Source organism: Euphorbia lathyris, chromosome 9 (assembly GCF_963576675.1).
Source record: "Euphorbia lathyris chromosome 9, ddEupLath1.1, whole genome shotgun sequence".
Taxonomy (NCBI): domain Eukaryota; kingdom Viridiplantae; phylum Streptophyta; class Magnoliopsida; order Malpighiales; family Euphorbiaceae; genus Euphorbia; species Euphorbia lathyris.
This window is the reverse complement of record NC_088918.1, coordinates 3,776,760-3,797,127: the sequence shown is the minus strand read 5'-3', so window position 1 is coordinate 3,797,127 and position 20,368 is coordinate 3,776,760. Positions and strand designations below refer to the sequence as shown.

Sequence of the window (20,368 nt, the reverse complement as noted above, 5' to 3'; positions counted from 1 at the left end):
TTACTAAAAAGACGAAAAACACAAAAAACTGGAAAATCACAACTCGTGGAATCGACCGACTTCGACTGTCAGATACCGATCTTGAGGTATTATCCGAGGACTAGACTCGTTTTATTTTATTTATTTCCTTTATTTATTTATTTTTATGTTATAATTTTATTTATTTAGTTATTTATTTATTTATCACGTTTTACTTAATTTTCGTCTCGTATTAGATAAACGTTCGGTTTTGTTTTAAAATAAAAACCTCGTTTTAATATCCCAATACGAACCGTGATCCGATTCAAAGGTAGTTCGGGTATTAAAAACGTTGTAATTATAAGTTTTAAAAATATTTCAAAATAACGTTTTAAAATAAAAACGTCGTTTTAGGAACCTCCGTTATAGACTATGATCCATTTTTGGTAGTTCGGAAGTCCAAAACGATAGAATAGATCTAATCTAAAGCTTTTGAATAAATCTGAAAAGTTGTGGACTGTTTCTATAATTCTACATTTTCTGTCACTAATAGCTGTTTACCGACGGATTTTCCGTCGGTAAAGCTGCTGGAATCTTAAATACCCATTTTTGAGTCTTTTTCTTATCTTTTTGACATTTCTTCTTAAGTATATCTCTATTTAATTATGTAAAATACTTGATAAATATATTTTTGGTTTATATAATTATTATCAACATATTATACGTCTATTTATGTTATGTTAGAAATTTAACTTATATTGATTTGGTTTTGTAAATTATATAAGTATATATGTATAGTTTTTTGTGACTTTTGGGATGATTAATTGGTTTTTGGGTTATGATGTAAATATCGTTTTTGAATCAAAGGTTATTTTCTTATTTGTGAACTTGCCTCATCATTTTTACATGTTTTGATTATAATATATCATACTTAGTGTTATTTTCATTATTATACATATACTTAGCTATACTATAAGGTATTCTTTGCTTGGTTTTCAAAGTTATATGTATATCATTATTTTTATCTAAAAATATATATATGTATATATGTACATATTCTTCCTTATTCTTTTTGGCATTTGGGGACATGGTTTTAAATTGGTTTTATTGAGGAATTTTGGTTTAGTTGGTTTATGGTTGCAATTATGATAATGTTAAAGGTTAATTGAGTGAAAAGGGGAAAGTAAAATCACAAAAAAGAGTTTAATTTGCTTATTTAAACTTAAAGTTTTCTAGATATTCCTAAAGTGTAAATAACGTTTTCTTGACATTTTTAAACCATTTCTTAAAACATCACGTTTTAAAACCTTAATTCGTTCCAACGACGGATTAAGCGAACCTTGTAATTAAAATTGCTTTTAATTGTAAATAATAGAGTTTTTGAATTGTTTTCTTAATTAAATGGTTTTTTTTGAACAAAATAAATTGACTTGTATGCTTAATCACGTTTTCTTATTAAAACTTTTATCTCAATATTTTCCAACGCTCGAGTCGTTCCAACGGCGATTCGAGTGAACGTCATTAAACGGGGTTTTGAAACGCACCTAAATTGTTCCAACGACGATTAAGGTACGAACTATGTAAATAAACTCATTTTTGGGAAGTGAGTCTAGTTTAGAGTTAGTGTGTAATACGAAGCATAAATCACATTGTAAACAAATCAATTCTTTCTTCTCCCCCCTCTCTTTCCTATGTATTTTGAACTGATGTAAATGGGTGATTCTTTACCAAAATGGCTTTCAATAATATATGCTCAAAACGGTTTTCAAAACGAGAAAGAAAAGGTTTCAAATGAATTTTAAACTTAAAGAAATATGCGATTAGTCCGTTTTCGCCTAACACGCTGAGTAGGAGGCCGGTGGTTCATAACCGGGCGATGTCGGGGTGCCTAGTAGCCTTTCTCCGAAAAGAAGCTAGCCTTCTCGGCTCGTACCTAAGTTTCCCGAACCCTCACCGGTCTCCCGCAAGGGATCGGTGTTCATTTTCCCATTCGTGGGTGGCGACTCTTCCATACTCCGAGAACCGGTCCTACCGAGCAGCTTGATTCCACGATTGGTTGCTTTCGGCGCCAATCACCGCTTACGTCGCCATGAGGTGTCCACCCCCCGGTCCGTCCGGGAGATTAGGCCGCGGCACCTCGTCTAACAACAACCTTTTGGTGACCTCCTACTAAAGTGTACACCCAATAATTGTAACCGGTCAACGCGAAGTCAAGACGCGACCTCCTTAAAAGTCAAAAGTTGACCGATCAATGCTAAGTCAATGCGCCACGTCAGCAATTTTGACTTTTATAGAGGTCAATTGTTGACATTATGTGTTGACCAAATCAAAATTACTGACGTGGCACGTTGACTTTCTGTTGACCAGTCATAACTACCGGTTGTACATTTTAGTGGGAAGTCACCAAAAAATTGTACATTTTTATATGCAAAATTGAAGGTTGTACATCAAAGTGTGAAATATGATAAAAGTTGTACTCTACTATACATGTCATGTGTCATGTTTATTTTAAGGCTTAATACATCATTTGCCCCTTGAACTTGTCCAAAAAGGTTGATTGGCCTTCTGAACTTTCGAAGTGTCCCGATAGCTCCCTTAACTTGTATAAAATATTCAGTTAACCCCCTGAACTTGCGCAAAATGTAATCAATTGATCACTCGGTCGCAAAAAAAAGTAAGTTAAATGCGAAAAATGTATTCCACGCATCTTAAAAAAAGTAAAAGGACCAAAATCGGGATATACGGTTCTAATATTAGAGAAGGTAAGTTTTATAGTTGAGCAAGTAATAACTTTCTTTTTAATCTATTTTTAAATTATGTAATAACATTCTAAGATGCGTGGAATACATTTTTCACATTTAACTTTTTTTTACGACTAATTGATCAATTGGTTACATTTTACGTTAATTCAATGAACTAATTGAATATTTTATATAAATTAGGAGGACTATCGAGATACTTTGAAAGTTCTGAGGACCAATCAAATTTTTGTGTACAAATTCAGAAGCAAATAATGTATTAAGCCTTATTTCAATGTTATCTATGTTTTTTTTTATCTCATAGTGGAAACTACATCCTTCAACACTTTTTTAAATCAATTTTAATATTAGACATAATTAATAAAATAAATGTATACATTTAATTATATAATATAGTATAATGTAAGCATGCACATGGAAGGTGGCCTACGTCTCTTAATTTGTGATATTTTCTTCCTTGGAGTCAAATATTTATAATTGAATTATATATTAAGGCAATAATTAATGAAAGTGGTGGAGGAATTTGGCAGGATATAAGAAAATAACTTGTGGTTTTGTCATTTTCATTTGAAAATTGTACAATATTAATAATTACACATGCATATTCTATTTTGTCCATATATACAAAATAAAATAGTACATCATTCAATATTAATAATTACACATCTATACTTTAGTAGACCGTTCATGAGCTTGTTGTCCCCCAGACCGTTCAAGTCTGCATCTAATAGATTGAATTTGGATATGTATATATGATCGGGTTCAATTCGAATCCGCTCAAACCCACATATAGAATTAGTTAGGTTTGAAATTTATCTTAAAAACCCTAATTCAACTCGACTCAGTCCAAACCCACGCATAGAAAGAGTTGGGCTTGAATTTGTGTTAAAAGCCTTAATTCAATCTGACCTAACCCGAACTCGTTCAAATCCGCACATAGAATGAATTGGGTTTGAAATTTGTCGTAAAACCCCGAATTCAATCTGACCTAGTCCACTCTTACATTATATATTTTATATATGTTTTTATTAGCTCTATTTTATTTTTATTAATTTGTTAAATATTTGTTATTACATAAAATTATCTTTATTGAATTTTATTGAATTAATTAACTAAAATTTAAATTTAGACTTAAATCACTATTTAATAGCTGAGCTATCTAAAATTTTGTGATTTGGTTCTAACCTATTATTTGGTTATATTAGGCTTTTAAAATTTTATCCAATTTAGATAGAGACGTAACAAGACGATTATCTTATTGACACGTGTCGATTTTTTGGCACTTGAAATTTTAGTTTAGAAATTTTTTTTTTACTTGGAAAAAAATCTTTAAACATGTCACATATCAAGTCCAGATGTCAAAATATCACCACGTGTCAGGGGAACAACGATTATGTGAAGTCTCCATCTAAATTTGGTAAAATTTCATTAATTGGGATATGTTAGATGTTAAATGTAACTAAATAATAGGTCAGATGTCAAATGATAAAATTTTGAATGGATTATGAGTCGAATAGTGCTTTAAACCATTAATTTATTATATTTTTATTGTTTATATTTATAGTTTAATATTATTTTAATTATTTTTTTAAATATATATTAGTTGGATGGACTGGATTGGACTTGAAAATCGATTTTTATCCTTCACTCAATCTGAATCAAACCTGATATAAATATAAGGTGGATTGGATAAACTTAAACAAAATAGTTGGATAAAACCAACCCAACCAATGAACAAGTCTAATTCAAAGAAAAATCTTATTCAAACTAAGCAAATTATCATTTTAATATTGTGAGACTTTTGATGTTTTTTAATTTTATATATTAAGTTTCTATTTTTTTTTAATTTCACTCGATTATAATAAGCATATATTAAACTTATAATGATTTAATTTTAGAAATCATAGGTTATCTCCCCACTTGATGTAATGGATTTTAAGTAGGATGCTAGTTTTACTATTTTGTCCTATTGCTTGATCATGTATCTAATAATATCTAAAATTAACAAATATACTTGAGCTAAAATAATGAATTTCAACTACTGAAAAATATATTTTAAACTATAAAGTTAATAGACATGTTCATAACCGGGTTGGATTGGGTCGGTCTTAGGCTAGGTCGAACAAGCTTTTATGTTAAAATACTCGACCCAATCTTAGTCCAACCTGCTATTAATTTAGACAGTTTCAAACTTAGGCTGGATTAGATCCGGGTTTAAAAATTAAATCTCAAATCCAACCAGCTCATATAAGTCCACCTAATATATATATATATATATATATATATTAATAAAATATAATATTTAAATAAATACATAAATTTATTAATTAATATTAATAGGCGGATGTGGCAATAAATCCCAAATCCGTGCAAAAAATAAGCGAGTTTTAACGTGCTTAGGCTGATCAGTGCTTAAAGTCAATTTTTCTTGTCTAAGCTTGGTCCAAATGACGGGTACCCGAACTTGTAAACATGTCTAGTTACTAATATTATCCCTTTTGTACTTGTCCAAAAAAAAATCAATTGCATATACTTTTAAAATATTCAATTTACCTTCTAAACTTGTTTAAAGTTGTCTATTAACTTCCTAAAATCCACGGGGGCGGAGTAACGAGATATTTTGAAAAAGTTGAAATGTTTACACTTTAAGCAAGATCAAGGGGCTAATATATCATTTAAGAAAGTTTAAGATGCTAATAGGTACTTTTTAGAGAGTCAAATGACCACTTTAAGCAAGTTTAGGAGTAAATAAAACTTTTCAAAATATAGAGGTGCAATTGATTTTTTTGAATAAGTACAAAGGCTAAAAATATATTATTCCTATTATGTCCCAAGAATTTCATTTTATATTATATAATATTAAAGTTTAAATCAACAAAACTTCATGATAAAAATAAAATATGTATATATTCATATTTTTTTGGTGATATGGATAAAAAAAAGTTAATGGTATATTCAAATTTGTCCAAATTATCAGTTCGTCGTTTTTTTACGGATTTTTATTGATTTGAATTTTAATATTACAAGACGTAAAACCCAATAATTTTCACATCAACAAATGAAATTTAGAAGCTATAATATTTAGTGACGGATCCAATGAGTGTTTAATTGAATTTTTTTTTTTTTTTTTTGTATCTTTAGCTTAAAAAATGCATGCTATATACAAGTTAAGTGGAGTTTTCGAACAATTAGTGGATGCTGTATACTAGTAATAAAAACTTGATTTATTACACATATCTCATACCTGTACAAAATTTTCAAGTTTGTCAAATTATATTAAACTTATATAATGTTTAGCATATAACGGCAACCCTTTATAGAAGGAATTAGTTTTTTTTTTTTTTAAGAAAGGGCTTAGTCATTATTAAAGTATTTAAAATAATTATAACAATTACAAAAAAAAAAACTCATGGAATCCAGAAATTCCTCCATAGTTGTTTTACGTGTGAATGTAATTCAGAAATTCTTAATAATTGTTTTCTAATTGTAGATTCCTTTCTTAAACTATATTAATTCAAATTCATGTTTTATAGAATCGTCAGAAACCAAAAATGGAAAAAAGATTCATTTCCTAAAAGTTGAATTGCCATATTACGAGAAAAACTGAAATTGTATATTTTTCCTTCCTTTCTAATCTGAATTTTTAATTAGTAATTAAATAAGTAATTTAATATTTAGTAACTGTCATTTGACAAAATAAAAAATATTTTAATAGATTTCTGATATTTTTAATTAAAAGCACATTGTGATGATAAAAGATAAAGTGATGAAATATATAACTGTAATAAAAATTCCAAAACTGCTCTTCAACGTAATTTTCTCTAAAATTAATCTAATAGTGAAAACACTCAAAGTAAGGCTTACTTTATAAAAGCATAGCCTTTACCATAATTAAAAGCCATGTTTTCATATAAATTTCTCATCTTTAAACAGCTCATCACAAGGGTAATGGGCCGAAGTCCACATGGAGAAACGACATCGTATTGATCTGTAGGGTCCATTTTGCTGATAACCGTAGCATGTCTTTTAACAGCCCATCACAAGAGTAATGGGCCGAAGTCCATTTAAGAAACGGCATCGTATGATCTGTAGGGTCCATTTTGCTGATAACCATAGCATCTTTAGCCAGGAAATCTCTCTACTGATAATAACAATAATCATTTTTGCGGTGAATAAATTAACCGTTTTTTAAACAAAAATGAGAAAATTAATTATTACCAGTTCACCGGAAAAGTGGAGGCGAAGTCGTTGTCATGGCGATATCGGCATCATTAGTCTCCACTTTAACAGTCACCGGTTGCCGAGTGAAGTTCGCTAGTAAACCCTGCTTATCCGCTGTATCATTTAAGCTAAGAAATAATGGATCGGTGAAGTGCAAGGCTGCCGGAGAAACCTCTCAGAATTCCTTGGAACAAACGGTTTATCAAGGCTTTTATGGTAGCTGGAAGCTTGAACAAACGGATGTTCGAGAGGTATGGAATTTGATTTTCAGTCGTGTTATAATTGGAATTTTCATCTACTTGATTAGGTTGTTTATGGTGATTTTCGGTAATGAATCTGAAATTAATTAGGAAATTGCGAACTTAGTACTTTAGGTTATTGTTGGAGGTCTTTATGGTGATTTTTTTAGTTTCGGCAGTGGTGGTTGTAATAAGAGATGATCTATCATTTACAAAGCTACGGCTAACATCCTGGCCCAATACTCTAACACTTTGGGTTCAAGACTTTAAAACGTGTGGGCATGTCTTGATTATCACCTTACTAATCAGTTCATCCTTGGTCTTCTACACGACGTCACCCACTCACTTTGGACGGTGTTGTTACAGGAACCAGCAGCTTCTACATGGTACGTTCCGGTTTTTTACTGCCAGGCTGTACTTAACTGCAACAGGACCTCCATCATGACTTGTTCACTTCCATCACTGAAAGGACTACGCTTCCTTTCTGCCAGAACTGACATTTTTCATTCTTTGCTTGATCGCCGTACTTGACTTAAAGGTAGACTGATTGTTTAGGAAAAAAACCTCCACCGCACATTGAATCTGGCGAGTCGGTTCTGATACCAACGGTAACATCCTGGCCCAATAACATGTAGATATTGTCCGCTTTAGCCCAAATCCAACACCTAGGGCATCACGGCTTTAAAACGCGTATGCATGTATTGGATTATCATCCTTACTTCACTCTCTCTATTTCCAATGTGGGATTCAGATCGTCCCTGCCCCCATTGCCATCTTTAGGACCATTCTTTGATTAGGCTTTCTACCCTGGTGTCACCCAGTTCGGACCGAGTCGTTAAAAGCCCACCAGCTTCCATCTAGTTCGTCCCCGAAGCACACATCGTACGTGGTGAGTCGGTTTTGATACCAATTGTAACATTCTTACCCAATACCATATAGATATTATCTGATTTGGTCCAAATCCAACATCTTGAGCTTCACGGCTTTAAAACGCTTCAGCATATATTGGATTATCATCTTACTAATAAGTCTCGGTCACTCTCTCCATTTCTGATATGGGATTCAGTTCATCCGTGCCCCACGGCCATCCTTTTAGGCCCCTCCTTGCTCAGGCTTTCTACCCCGGTGCCACCCACTCCGGACCGGGTCGTTGCATCTAGGATTCTTCGATTCACTAAGATGTCATTTAGGAAGATCAACATGGCCTTCTTAAAAAGAATTTTTAGTCGTGCATGAGTATCTTCTTCGTTAGAGAATGTTTTATGTTATGGTTATTCTGAAGGATACATTTTTTCTGCCACCTGAATAAGTGATTGATGCTGCTACTACTGGATGATTAATGGCCCTCTATGAGATATTCACATAATTTTTTCATGTGTTAACAGAAATAATAGTTATGACAGTTGAATTGTTGCCTCTCAAATTTTGAAAATATAAAAGAAAAATCATGAATTGAACTCGAGCTTATGGATATGATCTGTTTGTATTCATACTCTAATTTCTTGAACATAAGGGAGATCTGAACTGATTAGACCTGTTCATTGTCCGGGCTCATGCCTTACTGGTCTTGTTGACACTTAACTAGCTTGTCCATGCTCAGTACAGTCCGCACTATGTTAGACATAATCCTAAATAAACAAAAAACATTAAACAAAATAATAGAAAAAATCAAATCTAGATAAAAAATAAATATAATATAAGATTGGGGCAGATTATGGTCCGGGCTTTTGAGATAAATCTCAAGTCCAAGCCATTTTATGTGCATGCTTGGGCCGGACCAAATGTCAAATATTTATGTCCAAACCCAAGGGCGGGCTTGAGAACGCCAACAGAATCATGAACAGGTCTAGAGCTGACACTAGTTAGTGATTTCTATGTAACTACTTTGTAAGAAGTTAACATCAGATTTTTCTCAAATTTATGTTGCGCGGAAAAGGATACGGATAAGGAAACTGAAACGGACCGAGAAACATTATTTCTAAAAAAAAAAAATAGCTAGGAAACGGTAATAGACACGAACACGGACAAAAAAAGGGTTTCTATGCAACATAGGTTTTCATGGCTGGAATTTTTCTCTGAGCACTTAACTAATGACAATGGTATTAAGAATTGTGATGATATATAGTTCAGGAGAATTTAATCTCAGCTACAATGTGACAGGTGATTTTGTACAGATCAGGGTTGGTAACCGCAGCTTCAACATTTCTAATAGCTGCATCAGATGCCTTTTTACCCAATGAAACTTCATTGAGAGAAATAATTGAGAACAATCTTGATTTACTATACACTCTTGGAGCTGGTGGATTGGGGCTGTCATTATTTTTGATTCACATATATGTAACTGAGATTAAACGCACCCTTCAAGCTTTATGGGCACTTGGAGTTGTTGGATCTTTTGCAACATACACATTCCTCGCTCAACCTGCTGGCAAGAATTTGATACAATATGTCCTTGATAATCCTGTAGCTGTCTGGTTTGTTGGACCTCTGTTTGCTGCATTGACAGGACTTGTCTTCAAAGAAGGTACTTCAGTTGTTACATTCAATGCATTTACGGGTAAATGACACCTATAGCCACTGAATTTACTCATTATCACGGTCTTGTTACTGAAATACTAAAATTCAAAATGTAACATAAAAGAGGTTAAATGCACCATTGGTTACTGAATTTTTATGGTTGTCTCAAAATGATCACTCAACTTCAATTGTCTCAAGAAAATCATCACTTTGAATTTTGTCGGTGACTTCAAAAGCAAAAAGACACCGAAAAAAGTGATGCAGCTGCCACATCAGCAGTAGTCAACTTGCCATCTAGCTGACCCAAACAACACGTGTCAACTAGGTGGCAGCCACATGTCGTTTTGGTCAGTTAGGTGGTAGCCACATGTCATTTCGGTCAATGGTGAAAGTTGGTTACTGCTGATCTGGCAGCCACGTCACTTTTTCGGTGTCTCTTTGCTCTTACGGGGTGTTTGTTAGAAGGGATATAGGAGGTGGGATAGAGATAAAAAAAACGAGATAAGTTGAGTGAGACAAGAGAGGGATAAGCCTTTTATCCCACTAAAGTTATACCTAGAGGGGTATAAGACATGGGGATAACTTATTTAGATTGTCCCTCAAATTTTATTATTTATTCCATTTGTTGTGTTTTGAAAATTTAGTAGAATGTTCCAAATATTTATCAAGTTAATTTTAATATTGAACTTTTAAAAACCTAAGTTTGTCTGTATATAATATTATTGTAGTATCAATGTCGAATAAAATTAATTAAATTTAATCTATCATCTTAAATATATTAGTTTTACATTTTCCCATTTAAAGAGTAATAGTGATACTACAACAACAACAACAACAACAAAGCCTTAGTCCCGAAATGAGAAATAGTGATACTATTATTAAAAAAATAATCTAACCAAGCGTACTTATGAGTTTGTTCATGAACATTATAATCGAGCCTATAACCGAGCCTGGTCGCGAGCTTTCAGGACGAGTTTCAACGTGCTCAATCTCAGCTCATTTATAAATTGAACCAAAAACGGTCGAGCTTTTATCAAACCGAACGCTGAACCAATCATGCGCGGCTTGGCTCATTTACAGCCTGCATCTTAGGACTTCAAGGTGGCCTGAGACTTTTAATATAAAACTGTAGATTGCAACATGTACATCCATCTGTTTCAGGGATTTTGCTATGGCTTATATAGCTCACATTTTAGTGAAAAGTCAGTAGTTGATGATCTACGTTGAACTTATTTATTATGTTTCAGGCCTTTGCTATGGGAAGCTGGAAGCTGGTCTTCTCACATTTATTATTCCTTCAGTTCTTCTTGGGCACCTGGTAACTCTTCTAACTACTTGTATGAGGCATTAAATTTATCTTTGTTTTCGGGCCAGTTTGGTATTGTTGCGTTTGTTGGGGAAAGTACTATGGGAAAAAGTTGATAAATGTTTGGTAAATACTTGGTAAAAGTTAAAAGTTATGGGTATTTTTGAAATTAAATTAAAAGTTACGGCTATTTTTATTCGGTAAAAATTTAAGATCAGCTTATTGTGAAAGTTGTTTTCCTCAAAAGCGACAAATTGTAGTTTTTCCTAAAAGCGGCTTTCACAGCTTTCCCAGTTTATAAGGGTTTACCAAACGCTCTTTCTTGTTGGGAAAACTGCTTTTAGAGTTTGTGAAAGCAATGTCAAATGCGCATGTCTTTAGCTTTGCAGTCATTTTTTTTTTTTTTTCTGTTGGCCCTCTTGGCTATTGCAGAAAGGGTATTAGCCATCTTTTTGTGTGCATTGTACTGTTAAATTTTGTTGAGGCAAGGGTATGGATTTGGTGTTCTTCATGATTATCTTCCTATTTACAATCAACAATATCCTATATTTGTCTATTGTTTCTGGAATTGAGGGATCAATTTAGCCTCCTAGCCCAAATTGAAGTTCAGGTATCAACTAAGTCCCAAAGTTTGCAATATTTGACAAATTAGTCCAAACTTAACAAACTTATAGGTATTGAAATTGATTGTATTTGGGTTAATTTGTCAAATATTGCCAACTTCGAGGTTGAGTTGATATCTAAACTTCGATTTGGGCTAAACTGAACCTGTTTGCTAATTTCAAAGGCTAAATTGACCCTTAATTCATTGTTTCTAGAAGGAAAACTTGTAATGAAAAGCTCAGCAACTAGGCTAGGGCCTGTTTGGTTCATCTCTTTTTTCTTTTAAAATAGCTATTATATATTGTTTCTTAATCTTAAGCAAACACCTCATATGTATTGTTTGAAGTTTGAAGTAAAGCAACAATAAGAAACTACAAAAACAAGAACCAAACGGAACGCTAGATACTCCTTCGTGTGACTGAGTTTTGGGCATCTAATTTCTAGCCTTTTTTTCATTAATCTTCACCTAGGAAGCATCGGCATTGATACTCGTAAGGTGCAGGGTAATTTTAAAAACTACAAGACATAGATACGTTGGGGACACGTCAAATTTATATATATATATATAGATATAAACATATAGATCATAAATAATATCTATAATATTAATTCATCAGAACGAAACATTTTAATACTTCAAACTATTTAACTACCAAAAAAGGCCAACTGCTGCATTTTTTTTTTCATTAAGGTGTGTATATATATATATATATATATATACCTCTTTTTTCTAAAATTATTAAAAGGGATGCTATATTCTATTTAATTAATTAAAAGTCGTGTTCCTAAAGTATTACTAAAGTGCCCTGAAAGTGTCTCAGACCCGAAGTGTTTCCATATTAAAAGAAAAAGGAAAAGAAGGGGACACTTATTTTGGAGTATCAGGTGTGTGTCCCTGAATATTCCCGAAGTGTTTGAAGTGCCTGACACTCACATTAACAACATCCTAGAAGTATCGGTGTTTCTTAGATTTTCACTGATGGGCTGCACCTGAAATATGCAGACAGGTTTAATGGATGATGGAGTAAAGCTTACTCTGTTGGGTTCATGGATGGTCCTCTTCTTGGTATTTGCCGGCAGGAAGTTCACACAGCCAATTAAGGTACATTTTTAGGGATAATGGTTAAATTTCCCCAAAATTATTGGGAAAATCAGTTTTACTCTCGTACAAAATAGTTCAATTTTGCCTTTATGGTAGAAAATTTACCTCAATTTTACCCTTGTGATTACAAATTCTAGTTCAATTTTACCTTTTCTTAGTAATGCCGATGAAAATTAGTGACAGAATTCTATGGAAAATGGTAAAATTGAACTAGTATTTTGTATCATCACGTAAAATTGAGTCGTTTTGTATGATGAGGATAAAATTGAGTTCTCCAATAACTTTAGAGTCAAATATAACCCTAGTCCTACATTTTGAATGATGTAATATTTGTCTTAGATTTTTTTCTATATCTGTAATCGAGCCGAGCTTTGATCTGCTCATACTCGGCTTGACAGAAAATGGACGAGCTCGAACTCAACATCCTTTTCGAACTCGTTCATCAAGAAAGTTATCTGATCGTGGGCAGTTAGCATTTCGCTTATTTGTTCACGAGCAGTTCCTTAATTCTGTTAGCTTTGATATGGTTGTAATCGAGCCGAGCCGAGCCGATCTTTGGCCTGCCGATGCTCGGCTCGACAAAAGAATGAACGAGCTCATGCTCAACATCATTATCGAGCTCGTTCGTTAAGAAAATTATTTGGTCGTGAGCATCTCGCGACCATCTTGTTAATTTGTTCACGATTTTTGCTCGTGAGCAGCTCGTTAATTCTGTTCATGAACTTTGCTTGAGAGCAGCTTATTAATTATGTTCATAAACTACTTGGTTTTGAAACTTACAAAACCAAAGTTTCACACAAAACTATTTAGATTTACATTTCCCAATTTGTAGAAATACTATTATTAAAAATAGGGATAAGGGCCAAATTTGACCCTACCGCTTTTAGAAAAGTGAAGATTTGGCCCTAATGTATTAAATGGTATAAATTTAACCTTAACGTTTTCAAACAGACGAAAATTTAAAAACACTGGTTTAACTATTATTTATCTGTCACACCATATATTTCAAACAAGTTTTGTCGATGAGAAGCAACTTCGACATTTTTTGTTGGTTATTTGTACCACGGTGAACATTTTTGACAGTTTTACAAAAAAAAAAAAAAAATGTGATTAACTTATGTGGCAGACCAGTTGTTAGCATTTTGACATATTTTTAAAAATTGCATTAGTAACACAATAAATATCTTAGACATAATTGATTTATGAAAGGTCCAATGTGACAGACAGTCAAACCAGTCTTTTCAAAATTTCGGTATCGTAAAGCTAAGATTGGTCTTACTTGGAAATGTTAATTTTAAATTTGTACAATTTCATATATTAAGGGTAAATATGCACTTTTCCGAAAACGTTAGGGTCAAATTTTCCCTTATCCCTAAAAAATAATTAGCTTGCTCACAAGCCAGTTCATGAACATTATAATCGAGCTTTTCACGAATCTATAACCGAGCTTTCGAGCGGAGTTTTGTTGTGTTCAAGTTTGGCTCGTTTACAAATCAAGTCTCAAAATTGTGTTCAAGTTCAACTCGTTTATAAATTGAACCGCTCATGAGCGGCTTGGCTCAGCCTGTTTCATGCCATTTATGATGATTTCTGTTTTACATACAAGGATGATGTTGGTGATAAGTCTGTGTTCATGTTCAATTCTCTCCAAGATGATGAAAAGCAAGCCTTGATCCAGAAACTTGAGCTACAGAAGATTAGCCAGGATCTTAATTAGCTAAAGGATTGTGAACCAAACATGATAACTTAGTTTTTAAATAGAGAAAAAGGTTTCATTTCATACACAATTTTGATCGATCATCATTTGTAATATATATATAATGTAATTTGCTTGTAAGTGTTATATATGCTTACTAGTTGAGAGTAGATCTATTCATGGGCCGGGCCAAGCAGGCTTTCATCTAAAAATGCTCAGTCTAAGTCCAATCCAGTCTGCTGTTAATTTAGGCAGGCTTGAGCTCAGGAAGATTCGGGTTCAAAAATCAAATCCCAAGCCCAACCCATTTAAACCCACCTAAATATAGATGTATAGCTTTTAATAATAAAAAATTAAATTTATACTTAAAAATAAATATTAATATATAAATTTTATTAATTAATATCAATATGTCCGGTTTGTGTTATTTTTATAAATTCCAAACTCATCCAAAAAAGAGACGGGCTTTAGCGGGCCTAGGCTGGATTGGGTCTAGAGACAAATTATCATGTCCAAGCCTGGTCTAAGTGACACGGGCTTGGGTAGGGCGTGAACAGGTCTAGTTGAGAGTGTTGTTGTTGTGTGTTTCATGGGTTAATAACACCTGTGGTCCTCCAAGTACTATGTGGCTTTATGTAGGGTGGAAATTATCGGGTTTGTGTCGTGTTCGTTTTGTGTTAATTTCGGGTTAGTGTCAAATGAGTTCATCCTAACCCAATCCAAAAACTTTTGTGTTAACATCGTGTTAATCTAATTGGATAGTGTCTATTTTGTGTTATGTTTTCGGGTTACATGTAATTTTATTATATATGTATATTAATGGTGACTTTTAAAATGTTGGAAGATATGGTAAATTTTTAATATTTTGCGTAATCATCCAAAAGTCCTCTATTATCATGTTCGAGCTGTCATGTAATGTGTTTATACAATATAAGAGGTTCGAGTCGTATTTGCAAATAATAATTGTAATTTTATTACATTTATTAATAAATGTGGTATGTAAAAACATGAGAGAATATAATAATATTTCGTGTCATTTTCGGGTTTGCATGTCAACTCTAATCTAACCCAAAAATTTATGTGTCAATTTCATATCAATCTAAAAAGGGCATATTATTATCTAAGCTAAATTCAAATACTAAAATCGTATATCAATTTCATCTCTTGTATCGGGTCTGTATGTTTGTCACTTGTACTTCTACATCAGCACTTTCATCGCTGACTAGAACAATAGTGTCAGCTAGGTGGTAGTCATGTGTCGTTTTGGTTAACGATAAAAGTTGACTGATGTAGCAGCCACATCACTATTCTAGTGCTTTTATGCTCTTGAAGTTGTCGGAGTGATTTTATTAAAACAAAATTTAAAGTTGAATGATTTTATTGAGATAATTTAAAATTGAGTGATTATTTTAAGATAACTATGAAAGTTCAGTGATGAACGAGCATTTAATCCGTTTAAATATAGCAAAAAGGTTTCATGCATTGCTTACAGCCGTGTTTTGCATTGGAGTAATAAGGGTTGCTTAACTTTTTATAGTAATGTTGTCAATTTTTGGCACCTGTTTAGTACTCTTACTTTTTCTTTTTTAATATAAAAAATATGATTTAGTTGCTTACTGTTGGCGTAATTTTATAACAATATTTATGATTAAAATAAATTATATACTTTGTGAGATTATATTGGCAACTTTTAGAATTGTTTGATATTGGAACATTTTTAAAATAAAGTTGTCTAAAAGTGATATGTACGAGAGAAAATAAAATATTATATATTGGGATAATGTGCTAAGTTTTAGTAACTTTTTAAATTGCTTGATGCATGTCAACAAGATACTAAAGGTAGTAACAATGAAATTAACACGAAATTGACACATAAATTTTTGGATTATTTGAGAGTTTTTTGTTGTGTTTCATGGGTTAATAACACGTGGTCCTTCAAATATTATGTGGTTTCTTAGTTAGTACTAGTCAACTTTTCACTGTTTACCGAAACGACACATGGTTGTCGTCTAGTTGACTGAAACAACATGTGACTGCCATCTAGCTGATCCGTGTCGTTCCGATCGGCTAGGTGGCAATCACGTGGTATCTATAGGGTAGCCATGTGTCATTTCGATTAGCGGTAAAATTTGATTATTGTTGATGTGGTAGTTACGTCATTTTTCTAGTAGTTTTTTGGCTTTTGAAGTCGTTGGAGTGATTTTATTGAGACAATTCAAAGTTGAATGATTTTAGGGTTAATTTCAAAAATAAAAAACTTGTGGTTTCACGTTTTTACAGATTGATACCTGTGATTTTTTTCTGTCTACCATAACTGTAATTCCAGACAATAGAAAAAAAAATGGTTGTTAATATGACTTTTTTACTTTTCAACAAAAAAGTGAAAAGAATATATATTTTTCTAGGAATAAGTACCAAATTTAGTCCTAACGTTTTCGGGGAAGGGAAAGGCAGATTTAGCTTTAACATATAAAATGATTCAAATTTAACTTAACGGTTTCATGGAAGAACAAAATTAGCCATACATTATTGAAAATTTGAAAATGTTGATTTGACTATTATTTAATTGTCACGTCGGGTCTTCTAAATATCAATTATCTAAGATATCTAATGTGTTACAACCATATTTACAAAAAAAAAATTGTTAAAATGCTAGATATGTATAAAATAATTAAAAAAAATGCCAACCTGTCTAATAGATTTGTTGTGCAACCAATATAGTTTTAAATAATTAACCAAAAATGTATGAAATTGATTCAATTTATCGATAAACTTATTTGGAAGGTCTGATGTGATAGTTAAATAACAGTCAAACCAGCTTTTCAAAATTTCGGTAACGTATGACTAAAATTGATCTCCTTTGGAAACGTTATAGATAAATTTGGACCATTTAATATGTTAAAGTTAAATCTGCACTTCACCGAAAATGTTAGGGCTAAATTTGGTACTTATCCCTATTTTCTATGATTACAATATTCAATCTTTTAAAGGGAAAATTACAAAACTGGGTCAAATGGGAGGCCCATTTACATATTTAACCCATTTACTCAACCTACTACATATCTAGACTGATTTTGTGTGACTCATGATTGTGAGTTAGAGCCATAAAGATCAATATTTTAGACTCATGATTAGGAACAATTGATCTCTTAGGTGTGGGATTACATTTATTGTCTTTGTGCTCATAGGAATTGCATCCAATACTGGTTGAATTTTGTGTTTTTATTAAACTTGAAATGATTAGGCAACCTAGGTATAGCCCTTTGTGAATTTAGCCTATTCTTTGTTTAGCCAAAATCCCTTAACAATTCCACTAGATAAGCCCCTTTGAGCCTTTTACCCATTTCTTTGATCAACCATGTTACAAACCTTAGCATTCTTAAATATCTTTTCTCACCCAAGTTAATTGACTCAATTTAGTTTTGATGAATCCTTAGACACACCTATCTTTCAATTTCCCGCTAGCAATCATTAAAAGGTTGTAATTTTAATAGAAGAAGCAACTTTTACCCAATTGAATTTCACTCTTTTCCCCTCTATTCAAAGAAAAAAAAATAAATGGTTAAAAACCAAATTAAAAATAATAATAATAATAATAATAATAATAGAGGAAAGGATAAAAGATGTGTTTATATTTTAGTTGCTTCCCGAATTCACAAACACAACCTTGAGCTTAAACCTTCTTATACATAGTGGATAACGTGTCCCTTTTGGATTCCGGCTTGCTTGAGGACAAGCAAGATTTTAAGTGTGGGGAGGTGGTTTATAGCTCCCTAATGCGAAAAATGTGTCCTTTTTGCAAAAATTTTAACTATTTGAGTCATTTAACTTTTTGCCTATAAATTCTCTTTTTCCTACCCCAACCCTTAGCCAATGTTACAACCCTTAAAGACCTATGATTTTGTTTAATTTTAATGCATTAATTTTGACCGGATGGATGATGCAATCCCAACGTGACCACTTTGTGCAATAAAATGTAGAGCGTTTCCAAAAAAAAAAATTTACCCAAACACTTGAGCGTTAGAGTGACCACTTGTGAGCTATCAATTTTAGTTCTCTTCTTTCGTTTTCATGAAGTGTTGATTGATAAAACCAATTAATCAGTTTTGGAGACTCGTCTGAGGTTCATTATGTTTTTAATTGCAAAATGAGTAGTCTGAATTGTTGCGGATAATAAAGTGTAGTAGATTCTTGTTTTTGTAAGGGAGCTATTTGTTGATTTTTCTCTGCTTTAGGTTCTGTCTTGCTTGAGGACAAGCAAGATTCAAGTGTGGGGAGGTTGATAGCTCCCATTTATATAGGGTTTTTAGGATTAATTTAGTTTGTTTTCCCTTTGTTTCTATTTAATTTCAGTATCGTTTTATTACTTTTTAGTTAAAATTAGTAATTTCCTTTATTTATGGTATTTTTGGTGTTTTCAGAGATTTTCAGGGACCTTTCGTGCATTTCCGAACCAGACCCAAGCCTATTGGAGCATTTCCGGATCATTCAGGGACCATCAGAGAACTTTTGGGATTCGTCAGGGACCATTAGAGCACTTTTCGGAAGCCCAGGGACCTAAACAGATAAAAGCCGGAGCCACAGTTCCTCAAATAGGACCTGTCTCGGCGAGACATCACCTGTCTCGTCGAGACAGGCCCTCGTCTCGTCGAGACAGGCCTTGTCTCGACGAGACGAGGCGGGGGAAGGCGCGCCTGCGCCTTCCCCTTTGCTGAAATTCGTGGATCAAGGCCCTAAAAGCCCATTTAACACTTTGTAAATGCCATTTTTACCCCTGAGGCATTAGGGTTTCCTTCCTAATTCTATAAATAGGGAGCTAAACCTAATCTTTCAGGGGGGATTAGCCATTGAATAAATCAGAGAGCCGCTAGGGCTTTCTCTCCTCCATTATGTAGATTTTTAGGTTTTAGATTAGATTTCCTGCTTTCTAGGTTAGGTTTATTTTCTGTTTTGTCTTTTCTTTCAAGAACGATTGATGGGAGAAGCTCTTCATCTTCTATTTTTATAATCGAATCAGACAAAGCGGGTTTCAGATTTCTATCTCTCTCTCTTATCTTTTCCTTTTATATTTATTGTGGATGTTTTCCGTTATTCTTGATTTCCTCCTATTGTGATTAGTTTGTCTATGAACTGATCTCCATCCAATTTGGGATGGGGATGAAATTGATTGTATAAATATGTATGATTAGGGATCTAGGACCTTTGATTGATCGGTTTATGCATGCTTAATGCCTAGATATTGTTAGGAACAGGATTTATGCTAGAATGAACATTGATAATGATCAACTAGCCTGTTTATGTATATAATGTGCCTAATGCCCGTTACCCTGACATTAAATAGGATTATAGATAGATGAGAACCTGACCACGGAATCGTCTATACCGAACTTGTGTAAATCTGACTTCGCTAGAGACCACTAGGAATGAGGCTTTGTGGCTGGGCTACGGCTTTAGCCTTAATTGTCAATAAACCTAATGCTTTGCATGACCTAGGGTATATGCTTAATCAAGTCGTCACCCGAATGCATGTGAATAGGAAGGACAATATTTGATCATATTAGTCTTTCACTTAGGGCAATTACCTTCAATCATTGGTAAAACACAAATCTGAACTCCCTAAACCCATACATAGGATTTAATCAAAGGATTCCTCAGCCTAGGTTGTGTCATCCATGAATTCACCTTCTACCCTATCAATTGTTCACTTTATTTTGTTATGTTTATTGCTTTTAATTCAATTAGTTAGTTATTCAAAAACCCAACATTTATCCAACCCTCTAAACAATTAGATCATTCTAGGTAGATTTGCTAGTTATAACGAATAGTCCTTGTGGTTCGATCTCGTGCTTAGCACTTTATTACTTGTTGCGATAGGATACACTTGTCCTATTAACTGCTATATACTTTACGAGCATCAAGTTTTTGGCGCCGTTGCCGGGGACTATTTCGATTATAATCTATGTAAAT

The 20,368-nt window shown here is 33.1% G+C and overlaps 1 protein-coding gene across 1 annotated transcript; it reads left to right on the top strand.

Annotated features, from left to right (window-relative positions):
• Positions 1-6,880: 6,880 nt before the first annotated feature.
• On the top strand, positions 6,881-14,571 carry LOC136207089 (uncharacterized). Its single transcript, XM_065998363.1, has 5 exons — positions 6,881-7,189; positions 9,338-9,701; positions 10,942-11,012; positions 12,607-12,705; positions 14,312-14,571. Exons 1-5 carry the CDS (start codon positions 6,971-6,973, stop codon positions 14,420-14,422), a joined length of 864 nt encoding a protein of 287 aa, XP_065854435.1. The 5' UTR covers positions 6,881-6,970; the 3' UTR covers positions 14,423-14,571.
• Positions 14,572-20,368: the final 5,797 nt, after the last annotated feature.